Below are 18,791 nucleotides of genomic sequence, written 5' to 3' on the forward strand. Positions count from 1 at the left end.
AAAGGTTGTTTCCTCTTATTCCTCTTGGGCGCAGGGACAAAAATAAATCGTGACGGGACATCGCTGGACATGCATCTTGCACTGCGACACACATTTAAGCTTTGCTCAAGAACACATATTACTGGGACTATAGGGCTGCAACAAATTTCATAGTTGATTAATCTGTCACTTATTTTCTCGATTAATCGATTAGCTGTTTGGTCTCTAAAATGTCAGAAAATGGTGAAAAATGTGGATCAGTGTTTCCCAAAGCTCTTGTTTTGTCCACAACTCAAAGATATTCAGTTTACTGTCACAGCGGAGAGAAGAAACTAGAACATATTCACATTTAATGAATCAATTATCAAAATAGTTGGTGAATAATTTAATAGTTGACTAACTGGGACCATTAGAGAAAAATGCAGATGGGCATTTAATATCCTGGAATTTACATTATAGACATGACTGCTGTCTGTTAATCCCTGAAACAATATGGCCGCAATTTGACCAGATATGGTCCGTCCATATTTGGGTCATAACCTTGTTCAATGAGTAATTGATTTTAGTGTACATATTTGGGTCATCAGAAATGATTTATGTGATGACGATGATGATGTGCAGCGCTTGTATGAACAAGCCAATATGCTGGCACGCCAATTTCACAGGTGCACAGATGATGTGGGTGGGGGGGGCGGGGGGGACCTGGGTGTAATTCACTGTAGAACCGCCACTGCCCAAGGTACACTTGTATGGAAACATTGGAACAAATGTCTGAATGTGTTTTAATCACTTTGATCTTATGATATTCAATATAATAATATAACTTTTTTTGTCTTGTGTTAGTTGTGTTTTACATATTGTTGTACTGATATGGACCTGTGTGGCTCAAATTAAAGTGAATTGAAAATGTACTGAAGTGCAGCAGTCGCAGCAAGCGGAGTCAGTAGCTTTCGTCCCTGCAAGAAACACGACTGAAACTAATGTTGAAAGTGTGCTTCTGCTTTCGCTTTCAACACAAGGTCACGTGAAAAAGGAGAACAACTCTCAAGTAATGCAAGCCTTGCTGTATATCACCGAGACTGTGTGTGAAGGCATGACACAACTTTGGTTATTTGACTGCTGGATTTCAACATCAGCTGTCTATTGACAAAATGTCTCGTTTCTACGCCCTGGCTGTGGCCGTCCTGGCCTTCACTGGATGCTGGTGCATATGTGCAGCTGATGTCGGGGATTTTACTCCATGCCTGCAGTTCTTCTACAAGTCTTGGCCTCCTAAAGGTCTGGCGGGGACCCCGATCTGCCAACGTTATTACAACCAGTACCGCTTCGCCACACTGTACAGTCGACCGCGCCGCTCTCCGTGGTTCTCGGCCTATGTGTACTCGGCACCAGCAGGAAAGAGACCCACCGCCTGTTGGAAGTTTGAGCCCCAGGTGAGGCTATTTCAACAATGTGTTGAATGATTTATAGATTTGAAACGTTTAACTGTTAGCTTCCCATTAAAGAAGGTAAAAGGTGGCCGTTTAGTCTTTATATTTAGAGTCGAAACAGTCCAAAGAAGATACAATTAAGTTTGCAGGTTTTGATGTAATGCTCTAGTCACATTATTATTTAGTTCATTTGCTGGTTTATTCACATTTCCAAAAAAAAAAGAAACTGCTATACCATGTTATATATGTTCAAAAAGACATCTCTTCAAGAAGAAAAAGCATCAGTTATATAACATGTATTATTATGTAATATAAGGCTATTACAGTAAGTAACTAGAAAATGAGGAAACACCCCAGTAAAAGGAGAACTGTCTCATTTGTGTGTTCATGGTCGGTCAACTCTCCAAAGAATACTGTATTGTTCATATATTTAGATTTAAGAAGCCATGATGAATACTAATCTGGTACACTACATGGCCAAAAGTGTTTGGACATCATATTGTGTGAAAGCAGCATCATTCTTTGGGCCAGTCTTCCTCTGACTTACGCAGTGAATCATAAGATCTTTATGACATGCAGTCCACTTTAAATCTATAATATCACTTGTTCCTCCCACCCTCCAATAAACAGCTAGCCTACCCAGGAGCCGAGGGCAGCATGATCCCCTTCCCTCCGGGCCCTGTGGACCAGAACGTGGTGGACAGCCAGGCGGTGGAGCTGGACTACATCAACTCCACCTATTCCCGTGGCCACATGAACCCCAGCCTCCACCACCAGAGCCACGAGGACCGCGCCGCCACCTTCACCCTCACTAACGTGGTTCCTCAGAAGGCAGGCTCTAACGACGGGCCCTGGGAACTCCTGGAGTGGACCATCAACAAAACCTTAGAGGCCTACTGTCTCGGAGAGGCTTACATAGTGACCGGCGTCATCCCTTACCGGATCGACGAGCGCTGGCTCAAGGATCATCGCGTGGCTGTGCCTGAGTACATTTGGTCCGCCTACTGCTGCCCAAACTACAACAACAGTCTTCCAGAAGAACTGAAGGATGCTTTCCCCACGTACGCCGCTATCGGCCGCAACGACCGCAACAGCAGCGAGGAGATCGTTCCTGTTAGCCAGACGGCTAAGAAACAGTTCAGAGGATATGATGTGAGACAAATGCCACTGGAGACACTCGAGATGTATCTGAAGGACCGGTTCAACACTGTTGTCAATGTTTTCTACGAGCAGTGCTCTGGATCCGACTGATTCTACAGACACAAGTACACACGGATAACATCTATACAATAATCAGATCTTTGAAGTGTTAATGCTTATTTCATTTAATTAAGCCTAAATCTAGACCTTTTCACAGTTGTAATCATAACCATTCTAAATTGCCCAAAGTTGATTTCCTGTCCAGTGTATGGCTACATTCACACTACAAGTCTTAATGCTTAATTTTTGTTTTTTTTTTTGCTCAGATCTGATTTTTTGTTTGGCTGTTCACATGACCTTTTAAAATGTGGCCTATATCAGATTCCAGTGTGAACTGTTCATGGTTTCGAACTGACCCGCATGCGCAAAAGAACAATAACAATGACATCAGATGCAGCACGTTGTTGCACTAAAGTTAGGGAGGTTATGGAGGAAGTAAGCATTTTCGCTTTTCTTTCAAAATGTTTGTGTAATGGCAGCCGTAACAGTAATGAGCAGGTGCTGAGGAGGAGGAGAATGAAGAGAAAGAGAGACAACATTGGCTATTTTGGCCTTTTGCAGTGTTATGGCTGTAAATTCACTCCATTGACTTGCTGTTCTCCATGTTGTAGGCCTAGTCAAGTTTTTAATGTTACTGTCTGTGTATAGGACTAACTCCCACCGGCGCATAATTGTGACAAATGTCGATGTAGATTGACGTAAAAGTCACATCAAATCCGCCTTGGTTGTTCACACTGCGGCCACATTGAAAAAAAAACGGACTTGGTCTGATTCAGGACCACATATGGAAGTAGTCTAAATCTGATTTGAAAAAATCTGATCTGGGCAACATTTGAGTGTTCACACTACTTCTGAAGAAGTCTGACCTGGTCACTTGACCCCCAAAAAAATCAGATTTTGGCCACGTTTGCCTGCAGTCTGAACGTAGCCTATGTGAATGACATCGTTAACAAGGGGCCAGGCTGTTGCCTAGCAATGGAATTCCATTGAAAAGGTTTATAAAAATGTTATAAATGACAATTACAAAACTGATTTATAGAATCTGCCATCACTAGGATTAAAGTGTGGTTAGGTTAGGGAAATATAGTGGTCATGGTTAAAAGAAACCAAAACTGACTTTCAATGTGAGCATCCAAACTAACAAAATTACTTTTCTTAGATCTCATGGCCCCCATTGGCCCCCATTGGCCCCCTGTGGGCATCTTTAGCAAGTTTTGTCTTTAAGCTTTTTTAATGTGTTATTTATTTATCATCTGCTCTAGCTTTTCCAACGTTTTAGAGACATATATCATATTTGTCTCTAAAACGTTGGAAAAGCTAGATACAATAGATAGATACAATAATGGTACATGGTGTGAAATTCCAAAAAAACAATGTATTAATATATTAACATTTTCTTTAACGGAGGACCCCTAAACACCCCGCAAAACACATGCACCTAAGTCTTCTACAAACCTAGGGAAAACACTGATTGTACAGTGTTTATATATTTGTATTCTGTATATATTTTGTATATACAGAGTGTAATTCTTGCACTGCAGGTTTGCAGCCGTGCATGCACCAAATACATTTGACCACTAGGTGGTGACAATGTGCAATCCATGTAGATGAGAAGCAGCTTCTGCTGACTGTATACAGCAACTGGAGGGATTTTAAAAGTTTAATCTTTACTGATTTCATTGGTAATACAGAACAACACCAACCTAATTGTATTGGAAATCATTTTGTTTCTTTATCTAATTATTAACTACATAATGTCAGTGATCTTGTGTTTTTATATTTAAAATATTTGAAACCACACTTTAATCAATGTTGTAATCTTCACAAAGCTCTGCTGCTGGTTGAGGCTTTCTGAACATGTATAAAATAAATAATATGTGTGCTTTAAATAAAAGAAATACAGTTAATAAACCCCAGGGATGACTCATTTAGACAAACAGTGACAGAGAAAGACTTGTTTTTGTAATGATCACTAAGACACAAGTTTTCTCATACCAGACTGGGTTTATTGCATGATGATGGATGGTACAGTAGCACAAGTGCACAAAAAGCTAAACACTACACACTTGTGTGTCAAACTGGATTATTTAGTTAAAAAAATAATCCCTGGCTTAGTATGATTGTTGCATCATTGGGGTGAAGAGTTTGTCCCACACCTCTAACTTCAACATGGCCTTGCCCATCGGGGACATGGTCGCCTTGATGTCCAAGGTCTTGCCCTCAAACGTGAGACCCGAGCCCCGGGCCTCCTGCCTCACAAAGCCTGTCTGCTCTTTGTTGTAATACATCTCTTTGTACAGAGCCTCGTTGCACTCTTTGTCGACGTTGTAGATTCCCAAGGCCATCCAGTTCTTGTACATGTTGTAGTCGTAGGGCACGGCGAACATTATGGCTATTTTCTCTTTGGCGCAGTTGCTGTTCCTCTCAAACAGGTCGTAGGTCAGGACCCCCACAGCCCCAGTGGCTTTGGCGCTGGTCTTGCTGAAGTTGCACACCTCGGATTTCAGCGGGCGCACGGTGGGCTGGGGCGGGCTCAGGCAGCAGCCACTTTCCAGGAAAACCCTATTGTTTTTTTTTGGGGGGGGGGGGTTTAAAGAAAAGGAATAGAAATAAGAAGAGAAACTAAATAATGAATCGCTACACTTGTGTTGACAACACTTGAAAGTTATTTTATCCGTGCAAAGGAAATGGACATGCTATATTTTTTCAACAATACTCGGCTTTGCAACAGAGCTGCACAATATATCGTTTTTTTATCCTTATCGCGATATCAACTTACGCAATAAACACAATGCAAAAGGCTTTGACATATCACAAAAGAGATGAAAGAGACTATCAGTGTAACTGTCATTCTTCTTCTTAGTGTTGCCTTTAATTCAGTGTTGAATTTGTTCAATAAAAGAATTATGGAAATTATTTTTTTGTGTTTTAGCAGAATACCGACAGCAGTGGAAAGGCAGAGTACACTACAATATCTGTTTATTTATCACAAGTAATATTGTTATCGCGGTTATTCAACAACGTTCTTGCATATTTTCCTCATATCGTGCAGCCCTACTTTGCAATATTATCTTTTAAGACTCGCACTTACCTGGGTTCAACTAGGCAGTAGTTATTGGTGAGGTTTGTGATCTCAATGGTGACATTTCTTCGGCTTTTGAGGTTGGAAGCCACCTCCTCCGCTGATTCACTCATGTTGTTGCTGGTAGAGGCTGCGACAGAGCACGATCACATTGTATCACAAATCAGTGGAGCCGTTTAACATGTATACTGCTGTTATAATAAAAGATGCACAGTGCTAAAAAACAATATATGTCAGTCCACCTCCAAATACAGCGCAGGAATAAAGCTGGCTTACCTGTCCGGATCACAGGTGTGTTGCTGTGTTGGAAACGCTGAGTATTTGGATCATTCTTGTTGGGGAATGTGTGACACTTTAAAACCCCACCCCAAAAACTGTCTTCACTCACAGCACACACCTACTCTCCCTTGCCCTGTCCATGCATACAAAGGCATGCAGACAGGGTGTAGCCAACAAAGTACCTTTACTGTGACTTTTCATAATACTGTTTTTTTGCCGAGCAACAAGCCGGTTTGTTCAGCTTATCTGTGACAACGCCTCATTGCTGTCTCCTTAAGCACCACACCTTTTATCTCTGGGGCTGTGAGGTTGTTTTTACTGTCGTGGTTTTAAGACAAACATGCAGTACCTCTCATTTTATTTTGCACCGTACCTGGATTCTCGCATTATCCTATATCACACTACTACCAGCTGACCGAACCAATCAGCGTCCGGTAAATAGCTACGGGCAGCTATGGTCGTGGTTTAGGTGGACATGATAGGCAGATGGTTCATCCAAAATCCCTCCAGTTTAAAAGTGCCGGCTTCTCCGATGGTTCTGTGTTAACAAACCATCCGGCTCGTCAGGTTACCTTTTACATCTGCACAGTCTGACTGCGTTCATTGAAATATTTTTACTCAAAGTGAAGTAGGGCTGTGTATTGGCAAGAATATGGCGATACGATACGTATCACGATACATGGGTCACGATTAAATATATTGCAATATATTTCAATACTGTGCGTAAGGCGATATATTGTGAGTTTTTTAAAGTATAATTTTAGAAAAAGTAATATTTAAAAAAAGACATGATGTTCATAAAAGTCAAAGAAGTTTACTTTAGTAAACAATTCAGTACACAGAAAATCAAACTGCCAGTTTGGGATTGTGGTTCACAGGTTCTTAGTGAGCTAATGTTTATATGCTAAAGTAGGCCAAAGTTCAGCCATAGCTACATTGTTAGCTTCTAGCAAAAAGTCAGGCACTGCTACACACTGTTAGGCAAGGACACTAGTGGTGCGTCTCAGCATAGCCATCTAGCGGTAGGGGGTTTAAACACAACATAAACGTGAACCACTGTCTTACATGAATATTTTTTGAACGTAAAAATAAAATATCGCGATACTCAAGTGTATCGATTTTTTCTTACACCCCTAAAGTGAAGTCTGATTCATGGTACATCGACTGACGAGATGTAAAACCCTTCATTTACTCTAACCCGTTGTTGCTGTTTGCAAATGTTTGGGTCCGTGTGTGAAAGACACAAAAAGACAAAGACAAGAAATCCTTTACTGTATATTGCTTTTTATTCATTTAAAACACCCAAATGTGACATGAATGACAGACAAATTGTATGTAGGTTTTCAGGAACATCTGCGTCAACTGTGTTCGTACAATTTATTCCACACCAATGCACTCATTACTAACAGACTCATCTGCCCATCTTGTCATACAGCTCCAGTTTGATCATGGCCTTGCCCTCGTTGGACATGCAGGCCCTCACGTCCACCATCTTCCCCTTGAACGTCAGCCCAGAGCCGTTGGCCTCCTGGCGCACAAAGTTGGTGAAATCCTTTCCCTTGTACATGTGATCGAACAGCTTGTTGTCGCAAGCTCGCGTGTGCTCAAACGTGCCCACGCCCAGCCAGTTCTTGTAGAAGTTGTAGTCAAACGGCACCGAGAACATGATGGCCACTACCTCATTGCAGTTGCGGTTGCGCATGTCGAACAGCTCGTAGGTCAGGACGCCAACGGCGCCCGACGCCGTGTTGTCATCCTTGGTGAAAGAGCACACCTCGGTCTTGGTGGTGCGCACGGTCGGCTGTGGAGGGTTAAAGACGAAGCCACTTTCCATGTGCACCCTGGGGGGTAGAAGAGGGAACATGCAGTCATGAGTGGGGGAAGATTTAGATTCTTTATTCAAGTTATAATATGATTAGGGCTGTAAATCCATTTAAGGGCCCCTATTAGCTTTTTTTTAATAGTATTTTTCCTGCCTTAAAGTGTATTAAATAGTGTTTTGTGTATGTAATTGATGTAAAAGAAGTACAGAAAAAAGCCTAGAAATCTAGACGCACCCTAGCGGCAGCAAATGTAATTTGCAGACAGGGGGTCTAGCATAGGGTCGTTGGCTTGCGAGCTAGAAAAACCAAATTCTGGTCAGGCCAATCACATCATGTAAAAAGTCGGTGGGCAGGCTTAACATAATGACGGCAGAGTTGCCACCGTTCCGAGTGAATTCCCTGCTACGTGAAAACAGGTCAGGCTACAGAAAAAACACATTTCTCTCCAAATGGAGCCTTGCCTCCCACAGACAGCACTTTTTCTTAGCTGCCTGAAAACAGCTCGCTCTGTCTGAAACGCCCAGGCAGAGCGTTTCAGACACAGGACCTGCAGCAGTGGGCAGTATGAGAAACATAATGTGCTTTTTGAACATCAGAGCATGTAAACCTATTCTAGAAGACCCCCAAGAGTACAGATATGATGCTTTGGTTCACACACAAAAGAGGAAATCATTGCATCATCAAGCAAAGCAGCTCTGCCTTTTCACTCAGAGTACACACGGTTCTCACAGCGAGTCTTACTTTGGGTTGACGAGACAGAAGATGGAGCTGATATTGGTGATCTCTATGGTGCAGTTGCGGTTGGTGGGGATGGTGACGGAGTGGGACTCTGCAGTCTCGGGCATGGTGACGGCTGCTGGAGGCGGCTGAACGACAGACGTCAAGATAGAAAAACGGCTGTGAACAACGGACACTGATGACGATGATTTCATGTTTGCTAAAATAGATTCTATAGTTTATTTAGCAACTTCTCTGAAGGTTTTTCATAAACTAAAATCAGGTAGAACAATTTGTCTAGGCCTGATGTGTTTTATTTTACTTTCTGAAATTCTTTATTGGGAATAATGTTTTCAGGGTGTCCCTAAACATATGATATTAATACAATACAAACATATTTAAAACGGCTAAGAGGCGTGCAATCAATCATTTTAAACACATAGTATGACACGAAAATGAAGTATGATGCCTTCAAGTCACCAAACATTACATCACATGCACATTTAATTTCATCTCGCCACAAAATGTATCTCCCTAGCAGGATTAAAGAGTATCTAGAATATATGCATAATCATGTCAAAGTAAATGTACTCACTTTACTTTATGTCACACACACAGGATGGCAGAGAGTCCTCTGAAAACAGGTCGGAGTTTGGTCTGGAGACAAGTATGGAGTCCCGCCCTCCCAGGCGCAGTCCCACCTCACACACACTGAAGGTGTGTCTGTGCTCTCATACAATCAGTCAGTTATGTGTGGTAGTTTCAACTTTTCAGTGTATGGAGTTTTGTTCCTATCTTTATTCACAAGCTTTCAATGTGAGAGCATTTTCATTGATTTTAACTTTAGATTTTGTAATAATTTCCCTCAAAATCCTTGCTCTCAATCTGAATGTAAAATCAACGAGAAATACTCTTGAATTAATGCGCTCTTGAATAAATATAGGAATAAAACTCCATAAGCATGTAGCCTCAGGGAAATATGGAGTATAGAAACATAAGATGATGCGTCTAATGTAGAGCTGCAAAAGATTTGTGTGTGTGAGACCAAACAACTAATCCAATTAAATACAATTAAAATAATTGTAAATTGCAACCCAGCTCTAATGGGAGTTAAAAGTACTGTTGATCACTTTGACGCAAGATGGAAAAGTTCTTCTCACACAGGCGTACAATAGATAAGCCCTCAGGGGCTGACTGTTGCTGGGTGACATACCTGAATGTGTGGAAAGATTTAAAAAGTAAAGAGCAGCCACACCCAGCTGGCCATCTGAAATTTGGGCAAATGCCAGAAGGGCCACCCCTATGGGCCACTACTGATATTGTCTTTGGTTAATTTTGATAAGTTATTTCATGCATACAGCCACAAATATTCAAGATTGTACTGCGGCGAGGTGCGTGGAAAGATTCACTCAGAAGGCAGAGTTAATATTTTCCGAGCTAGATTATTGACATAAATAGTGTGTTGCAAATGCCAGGGCCGTTCTTTGATCCCAGTCCGTCACTGGCCACACCTGTCAGACAGTCCATCCATCTGATAATGATGACTCATTTTAGATTAAGCCTCCCGAACTGATTTATATAAAAGACCACATTTAGTCAGTTGGCAATAAGCTATGGTTTGTAATTGGTTCCCTAAATGTTGTGTTGTCTTATTACAAAAGGTGTTGAACGAGCACCTGCAGCAACAGACGTGTCATTGTCTTTCCGTGCTTTATGTTGGAGGAACCTGTTCCAGCATGCACTGATAGATGCAGTAGTATTAGAGCAAGTCACCCGTTCATCGAAGGGAACAGCAAACAGTCACATGGATTTTATTTTATTTACCTTTTACTTTAATTTACCAGGAATAGTCCCATTGAGGTTTACAATCTCTTTTACGATGGAGACCTGGAGGATATCTTTTCACACGAAAGAACAAAGAACAGACTCAAAACAAAAAAAGCTAATTACATCAAACAATGAATCAGCAGTGTTCATTTACAGGATACATTGTGTTGTCAAATAGCCCTAAATCCTGTTTTTAAAATATTCCATGATAATAAAATAATCTATCTTAAGGTGACTGTGTAGCAGTAAAATGAAGGTGTTCTGTAAAAACTTTAAAAGCACTTTCACCAAACACAGTACGGGTTTGAGGAATGACGTGCATCATTTGTGCGTGTGTCCGAAAGTTGAAACTAGAGACTACAGAGTTTTAGGCGTCAGTAGAGAAGGCAGTTATTGATTTTAGACGCGTTAAACCTGTATCCAAAGAGTTATCCCAGGATACTTTACAGATAGAGATAGAGTAGATCTAGACCACACTCTATAATTTACAAAAACCCAACAATAACCCCAAGAGCAAGCATTTGGTGCAACAGTAGTCTCACATTGCCAGACTTTCCTACACAGCTCTGTGGAGGAGGGTCTGGCTAGTCCACACAGCATTCTGGGATGGGAGAAAAACGTGCTCTGGTTTATTAGCATTTTTTTTCTTTTTGAAAGATTATTATTTAATTTAATTTTTGGGCATTTTACAGTAGGCCTTTATTTTTATAGGACAGCTAAAGACATAAAAGGGGAGAGAGAGGGGGGAATGACATGCAGCGAAGGCCCGCAGGTCGGAGTTGAACCCAGGCCCACTGCGTTGAGGAGTAAACCTCTATATATGGGTGCTCTACCAGGTAAGCTACCCAGGTGCCCTATTGGCATTTCTTTAAACCAAACACAATCGTCTTGGGCAGTGCTAAGCTCTGTACGGTGCCTCTGCAAAATAGTCTCGAGAAGGAACTTGTTTTGGTGGAACATGTGGACGTTCAAAAGTAGTTTTAGTCGTGCAACAGAAAACTCAGATTGAACAGATAGTCTAGCTAGCTGTCTGGATTTACCCTGCAGAGATCTGAGGAGCAGGTATTAACCATAGTCCTCACAAATCCACCAGAGTTTAGAACGCCAACACAAAGGAAGCAGAAGGAAACGGTCATCGGCGGAAATTCGGGTGGCACCGGAGCAATCCCGGAAGTGGAACGTCGTGGATATAGACTAGTGCAACAGGGGCGAGGAAAAACTTCCTTTAATGCAGAAACCTCAGACAGACCTTGACTCTTGGTGGGCGGCCATCTGCCGCTGCCGGTTGGGACACGGAGACACTGATGATACAGATATGGAGGAATATGAGTCATAATAATTATAGTACTTGCTATGATGAACCTTTGTTGCATGTCAGCTACTTCTCTGTCCCCTGGTGAACTCCACCCTTTGCTACAGTTCAGTTACGCTCCACTGCAACAGCAAAGTGGAACCTTTGTGCCCACTCGTTTACTCATCCAGCTTGTAGAACACCATGTCGTCGCCGCTCCTTTATTTATTCTAACCTTTCTGTGTCTTTTGGTTTTTATCACGTCTGCAAATCAAAACAAAAGTAACACTATCTCATTTATCTTTATGTCAAAAGTAAGAAAAAAAATGAAAAAAAAAGAAGAGAAAACCATGTTTGAGATGCAACATCACATCCAAACTCTATCAACCTCCAACGCCCAACCACGTCTTCTATGTTTATACATTACTACGTTTTTGTTGGAGTTAGTTTTCTATCAACACGAGTAAGTGTTGCTAATTAACATACCATCTAAATCGCGTTAAATGCATATTTATTGCAACATATTTCATTTATTTTCCTTTCAATATCCATAATACAAAATCTGCCAAGCCTCAAACGGCCTGAAGCCTTTGTTTTAACTTCTTCGTTATGTTCCATCATCATTGTTCCTATACATGACATATTTCTTGGCTAAGGCTAACGCTAGCAATGCTAAGCCTACGTCACGAGCAAACGTTAGCGATTGGTTATGGCAGATCCATAATGGCTCTGGGCAGATCCAATAGTTTTAAACTTCAACAGAGTACCCGCCTTCAAGGAAGTTAACACTTGTCAATGGAGAGAGGCCAGACTCTCTGGACCAATGAAATGTACGAGAGTCTGGTAGGACCAGGCTAATGGACCAGAGTCTGGTAGGACCAGGCTAGGGTTTTCCCTGCCTTTATAAGGTTTCGGGGCATCACCTAAGGCGAATGAATGTAACTACAAGAGTTTTCTCAGATTTAATGATTGAGGTCGGTCCCCAGTGGACTTCTTTAGCCATTTTAAGGGCCCTATTTTAACGATCTAAGAGCACGGCATGAGGCGCGTGGCGCAGGTGCGTTTAGGGCGTGTCCAAATCCACTTTTGCTAGTTTAATGGCTGAAAAAAGGGTCTGTGTGCTGGGCGCATGGTTCAAAAGGGTTGTACTTAGTGTCTTCATTAATTCATAGGTGTGTTTTGGGCGTAACATGCAATAAACCAATCAGAGATCATCTCCCATTCCCTTTAAAAGCCAGGCGCGTTTGGACCTTGGAGCATTGCTATTATGATGGAGGATTTGCACCGTAATATTTTTATTTGTAATCTTCTGCATGTTTGTGTTCTGCTGTGCGTCCCTGTGTGTGTAACAAGCATAGTGTGCATGCGCTGTCCATAAGCCTAGGCACATTTGACTAATGACCTCCCTGTAAGACCAGCACGCCCATGGGCGCACAGATGGGCGCAGGTGCATTTGCAATTTAAATGACGCGGGCGCTGGACGGGACATTGATAACTGCGTCGGTCTTAAACTAGCAAAGACACTTGCGTTGGGTTTTGCATCGGGCTTCGGCTGCGCCGGGTGCAAGATAGGGTCCTCAGTGTTACTTATTATCTGCTCTAGCTTTTCCAACGTTTTAGACAGATATGGTAATAATAATGTTTGTTTTTTCATTGAAAAACGTAACATTTTCTTGAGGGATGACCCCTAAACCCCCCGTCAAATACGTGCACCACGAGGGAAAACCCTGTAAATGTATCATATGAACGTGCAGTATTTCTTCACAAGGAAGTGAAATAAATGAAATGTCGGTGGACAGAGCTTCACCAAAGTTGCTCTAGATTCATTAAACAGGTTCAGTTCACGTCCAGTCTCAGTTTGACAGAAAGGAAACACCCAAATCTAACAACCTGATGAGTTGTTCTACTTACATGAAAAGTGGCAAAGACCTGAAGACAGAGGTCTGGGGAGGACTGTAGGATTATTTGATTAAATATGGAAGTCAATTTGGAAGCACTCAACTACATGAAATTAAAGTGGGAAGACTACACATAAAGTTCAGCTTCTGGCTCCATCAGGGTTAACTTGTCAGAAACCACTTTGTAGACATTTTCAATCAACGTACACAAAGCCTGTAGGATAATCATCTGTGTTGTTACGCTTCTTTCATCTTTACCACATTAGCTCCATCTTGTGGTCAAAACCAAACAGCCAGGGAAACAAAGACAGACATTAATATGCTATAATTGACATCAAAACATGGAGCTTTTTCCATGACAACAATAATTTGTCTCAGAGAGAAATATTGTACTTTTTTAACTCCACTACATTTGTCTGACAGCTTTAGTTACTAGTTACTTTACACATTAAGAGTTTTGAACACAACACATGGAGTTTATAAAATACGATATAACAATATAACGACCTACAAGTCCAGCTGAACTGTCTTTTCCAGTTGCTAAAATGTGAGGATTTTTCGGCATTGAGTACTTTTACTTTTAATACTTTAAGTACATTTTCCTGATAATACTTACATACTTTTACTTAATTAACAATGCATGACTATCTATTTAAATAACTGCAACCCAACTGCAATATGTTGACATGATAATCACAGAAGCGCTGCACCATGCTGAGTTTATTTGCTGTTCACGTATCTTTTTAGAAATGTGAGAAATCAGCGTTTTCTATTTGCTGCATGTATCTGTTGAGCTTTGTAAAGCCTGCTGTACTGACTAACTGCTGAGCCTCAGTGGTGACAGCAGGCCAGTGCACCAGAGGGCGCCCTCACCTCTGTAGTCGATGCGTCCGTCTCCATCAGTGTCGACAGCCTGGATCACGGCCTCCGCCTCCTCATCAGAGAGGGGAGCGAACGGGGTCGCAGCCGGCACTGTCGACAGAATGTACCTGTGAACAGAGAAATCTGTATCAGATAGCATGAGTAACTATCAGTGGTGGAATGTAACTAAGTACGTAGTATGTACTGTAGTACTGTACTTAAGTCCAATGTTGAGGTTCATGCCACTTTCTACTTCTACTCCGCTATATTTCAGAGAGAAATATTGTACTATTTACTCCACTACATTCATCTGACAGCTTTAGTTACTAGTTACTTTACACATTAAAATTGTTTGAACACGAAACACATTGTTTGTAAAATCTGTTGTTTTATTATAAATTAAACTACATTAATGATACATAGGGTTTGCTTTCAACCCTTTTTTGGACGCATTTAACGCTCTTTTTCACACTTTTGTTGACACTTGTTTGATAAAAAACTACAGTGACCAACTGTTTTAGGGAATTACTGAGCCTTTTTCCAAAATGCAACATTTAATATTTAATATCTGTGACATGTTTTTAAATATTTACATCTTCAGTTTTCAGGGAAGCTGAAAATGAAAATTTTGGATTTGTTGTCAATATAAACATCCTTAAGATGAGAGCAGGGGCGAGCTAGAAGGGGGAAACATAGCAGAAGATATTCGTTTTTAAACCAAAATGTAGCGATGTAAATGTAGACCAAGTTGATTTCCTGTTAGTGTATGTGAATGACATCATATGACAGGAAGTCAACAAGGGGCCAGGCTTTTGCCTAGTAATGGAATTCCATTGGAAAGGTCATACTACAGTGTAGAATTCAGAGATATAAAACATACATTTTATAAATATATACAACAATTTAACGACATTGGCAGCCCAGATGACATTGTTTACTGCCGTTTAGCCATGCAGCTTATGTTACTATAGTTAGCAGTGGGCACTTATAGAACATAGCAGCACTTTCTATAGTCAGAAATCGCATATAAAGGCTTTTAAACAAAATATTCCATAAACAGAAAATGTTTAAGGAGTAATGTGACCCAGAATTGGGGAGAATTTAACGACACTGTCAGCCAATATATTGGCATATTGACATATTTTACTGCCGTTAGCATGTAGTGACATGCAACAATGTTTATACCGCAGTAGCTTGAAAAAAGAAACAAAAACACTCCAGTCCTGCCTACCTGAAGCAGATGACCAATCATAGAAGGCCGGCTTAGAGTTGCGATACACTAACACTTAGCCGAGAGTAGAAAAAACTGTTAAAACCGGCGTTCAGAACAGTTGGAAAGCTGAACGTTTTAGCTCACAGGGCGTTCTCTACAATACATTTAACTCATTATTTGAAGTTTTGGCCAAGTTCAACATGAAAATCCAACATTATAATACTGTAGATATGACAGACAATACGGAAAAGCATAATATCTCCACTTTAAAGCACAGAACATAATATAAAACATGGAAAGAGCAATGTACGGCCACTGTAGGCCGTATATTACAAATAAATGTGTCTTACCATTATGTAGGCCTAAGTTGGTTAACAAGCTACGAAGGAGTTTGCGTTTTTCCAGCAACCTTGTCAATCACATCGTCAGAGTCCAGGTTCATTAGGCTAGCTTCACAGAATAAATCTCCATGGTAACTTAGGTGCCTTCTCTTTTCGTGAAACTGAGTCAAGGCTAAATTTAGCAAGGATAGCTGGGAAATCCCAGCTAAATCCGCTATCTAGGTTTTGTGAAAAAGCCCTCAGGTTCATCATATTAAGGATCTCTTTCACTGAAGCAGTGCAAAGGATCATGGGATCGGTGTGATAGGTGGGGGGGGCATCTTGTTAGTTTTTTGGCTTGGAAACTAGTAACTGTGGCTCTGAAGTGAATCTTTCCATGCAGCTCTCTGCAGTGCATTTGAGCCAATTTCAAACGTCTGTGGCTGCATACATAAAATAACTTATTGACAAATTATTAGAATTATATTATTGTATGCCCTTCTGGCATTTGCCCAAATTCCAGATTGCCAGTTTGTCGCTGGTTGTTACTTATTCAGATTTTGTTTTTTTTAAGATTATTTTTTGGGGCTTTGTCCCTTTATTAGATAGTGACAGTGGATATACAGGAAAGGTGGTAGAGAGTTGGGGGGTGATCCACAGGTCGGACTCGAACCTGGGCCACTGCAAAGGACTCAGCCTACATTGGGTGCACGACCTTACTGGGTGAGCTAGAGGTCGCCCTCTATTCAGATTTTAATACTAAAATGTTTCTAGCTTCCTCAAAATTGGGAACCAACATTTCTTTTTGTAGAATATAAGATGAAATGCAAAAACACTGCAGATCAGGAATCATCACTGATCTCATACATAAAGTAATGTTACCAGAGATACCAGTGTGAAGTCACAGTTGTCCATAATGTGCTCCCTGCAGATGTCCAGCAGCTGTTGGTGATTAAAGCCGATTTTCCCCCTGAGTGGAGCCCCGGCCTGGACCACGAGGACACAGACCACCTCCACATAAAAGAGGAGCAGGAGGAAGTCTGGATCAGTCCGGAGGGCGAGCAGTTCAATGGGCTGGAGGAGGCCGACATTGCCCGCTTCCCTTTCACTCCTGTTCCTGTAAAGATTAAAGATGAAGATCGGTCTTCGCAGCTCCATCAAAGCCCAACGCAGGACAACAGAGAGGCAGAGCCTCCAGCGAACTGCTCAGCTACGTAGATAAAAACAGAAACCGATGGAGAGGACTGTGGAGGATCAGAACCAGCCAGGAACCCAGAACCAGATACTGAATCACAACCAAATACTGATGATGAAAGGGCTTCAGACTCTTCTGACACTGAACTCAGTTATGATGATTGGCAAAAACCTTTGTCCGATTCCGGATCCGAAACCGAAGACAGTGATTGGATAGAGACCAGGGCACCTGAGCCAGCTGCAAATGCTCTGAAATCTAAGGAAGTCCCTTTAAGTGATGAGGGATGTAACGCTGGCAAAAAAATCCTTTAGCTTCTTTAAGTGTAGTAGAAGATATTACTACAAGGGATGGCTTCAGGGACACATGAAATGTCATTTTGGAAAGAGGTCTTCTAGATGTTTGGTTCCTAAAAAATGTTTGAGAGCAAAGCAAAAGGTGGATTCAAAGACCAGAGTCCACACAGGAGAGAAACTATCGGGTTGTGATGTTTGTGGGAAAGGATGTAACCAGTTAGAACATCTTAAGTCACACATGAGAATCCACACAGGAGAGAAACTGTTTGTTTGTGGTGTTTGTGGGAAAAGATGTAACCAGTTAGCACATCGTAAGATACACATGAGAATCCACACAGGAGAGAAACCATTTGATTGTGATGTTTGTGGGAAAAGATTTAACCAGCGGTCAACTCTTGAGTCACACATGAGAATCCACACAGGAGAAAAACCGTTTGGTTGTGATGTTCGTGGGAAGAAATTTACAATGATGGGAAATTTTAAGCAATCCCGGAAGTGGAATGTCGAGGATATAGACTACGCCAACTAGACCCGAGCACATTTAGCGATCACACTGATGTGTGCCGTGCCCGAGTCCAACCGAAACCGTGCCCTGGCTCACCACTTTCAACCCTGCCGGGGCACGGCGCACTGAAGACCGTGCCCAGGCACGGAGCCATCACACTAGTCAAACGAACCGAACTTTGGAGCACACACAAAATGGATATATATACTACAAATACACATGGAACTGCTGCGTGTGGATTATCACAGAAGCCTGCCTGGCTGAACACACTCCCTCCCGGACAGCAGCTACCAGCTAGCACGGCGAGCTAGCAACCGGCAGGAGGTATGAGTTGAAAACGCGTCTTGTTGATACGTAAGAGCCCTGTTCATGTTGCACAAACATTTTAATTGCATTTTGTGTCTGTTAAGAGGCACAAAGGCATTCTTTATGTTATGCCCCCAAAACTACTGTTTTAGCTACCTGGGAGCTATGAGCATTAGCTGCAGCAACTCCAGTTAGCTAAGACCGATTCTGTTAGTTTTTTTTGCTATCGACTCTACTCACATATTTATAGCGATCAAGATTAACGTAAAAATTGCCTGGAGTTCTCCTTTAACACAAAGAGTAAGTCTCCTCCTTCAGTTTCCAGCTGATCCAAGAGACTTTATTTAGCTTAAAGCGCTCATGTTATGTTTTTTGGCTTTTCCTCTTTCCTTTATTGTGTTATATATATATATATATATATATATATATATATATATATATATATATATATATATATATATACACACACACACATATATACACTGTTCATGAACTGCTCCAAACAGCTCTATTGTAGTCCAGCCTTACTTTACTTCACTTTGTAACACACGTTATAATGCTCGCCTAGCTGC

At 41.5% G+C, this 18,791-nt stretch overlaps 3 protein-coding genes across 5 annotated transcripts; 1 reads left to right on the forward strand and 2 right to left on the reverse strand.

Annotated features, from left to right (window-relative positions):
- The first annotated feature begins 929 nt into the window (after positions 1–929).
- On the forward strand, positions 930–2,931 carry LOC144536056 (endonuclease domain-containing 1 protein-like). The gene is made up of 2 exons (XM_078278950.1): positions 930–1,412; positions 2,040–2,931. The coding sequence occupies exons 1-2, from the start codon at positions 1,131–1,133 to the stop codon at positions 2,658–2,660; spliced, it is 903 nt and encodes a 300-aa protein (XP_078135076.1). The 5' UTR covers positions 930–1,130; the 3' UTR covers positions 2,661–2,931.
- Positions 2,932–4,593: 1,662 nt separating this feature from the next.
- On the reverse strand, positions 4,594–6,108 carry LOC144536057 (DELTA-actitoxin-Afr1a-like). Its single transcript, XM_078278951.1, has 3 exons — positions 5,968–6,108; positions 5,701–5,821; positions 4,594–5,171 (listed from the first exon to the last, which is right to left on the reverse strand). The coding sequence occupies exons 2-3, from the start codon at positions 5,802–5,804 to the stop codon at positions 4,721–4,723; spliced, it is 555 nt and encodes a 184-aa protein (XP_078135077.1). The 5' UTR covers positions 5,805–5,821; positions 5,968–6,108; the 3' UTR covers positions 4,594–4,720.
- Positions 6,109–7,234: 1,126 nt separating this feature from the next.
- Positions 7,235–9,215, reverse strand: LOC144536527 (uncharacterized). Of its 3 annotated transcripts, none has more exons than XM_078279713.1 (3): positions 9,106–9,215; positions 8,535–8,659; positions 7,235–7,811 (listed from the first exon to the last, which is right to left on the reverse strand). In XM_078279713.1, exons 2-3 carry the CDS (start codon positions 8,636–8,638, stop codon positions 7,382–7,384), a joined length of 534 nt encoding a protein of 177 aa, XP_078135839.1. In that variant the 5' UTR covers positions 8,639–8,659; positions 9,106–9,215; the 3' UTR covers positions 7,235–7,381. The 3 variants fall into 3 exon arrangements, with proteins under 3 accessions (XP_078135839.1, XP_078135840.1, XP_078135841.1); XM_078279714.1 differs by having other exon boundaries at positions 8,535–8,690; positions 9,106–9,201; XM_078279715.1 differs by having other exon boundaries at positions 9,111–9,177.
- Positions 9,216–18,791: the final 9,576 nt, after the last annotated feature.

This window comes from Sander vitreus, chromosome 21, assembly GCF_031162955.1.
Source record: "Sander vitreus isolate 19-12246 chromosome 21, sanVit1, whole genome shotgun sequence".
Taxonomy (NCBI): Eukaryota; Metazoa; Chordata; class Actinopteri; order Perciformes; family Percidae; genus Sander; species Sander vitreus.

What these genes read in the sequence shown, in the direction of transcription:
- LOC144536056 (XM_078278950.1), top strand. Translation starts at nt 1,131, where the DNA reads ATGTCTCGTTTCTACGCCCTGGCTGTGGCCGTCCTGGCCTTCACTGGA. An exon ending in GTTGGAAGTTTGAGCCCCAG is followed by an intron (nt 1,413 to 2,039) that starts GTGAGGCTATTT and finishes TCCAATAAACAG; the next exon opens with CTAGCCTACCCAGGAGCCGA.
- LOC144536057 (XM_078278951.1), bottom strand. Translation starts at nt 5,804, where the DNA reads ATGAGTGAATCAGCGGAGGAGGTGGCTTCCAACCTCAAAAGCCGAAGA. An exon ending in TACTGCCTAGTTGAACCCAG is followed by an intron (nt 5,172 to 5,700) that starts GTAAGTGCGAGT and finishes AAAAAACAATAG; the next exon opens with GGTTTTCCTGGAAAGTGGCT.
- LOC144536527 (XM_078279713.1), bottom strand. Translation starts at nt 8,638, where the DNA reads ATGCCCGAGACTGCAGAGTCCCACTCCGTCACCATCCCCACCAACCGC. An exon ending in TTCTGTCTCGTCAACCCAAA is followed by an intron (nt 7,812 to 8,534) that starts GTAAGACTCGCT and finishes TCTACCCCCCAG; the next exon opens with GGTGCACATGGAAAGTGGCT.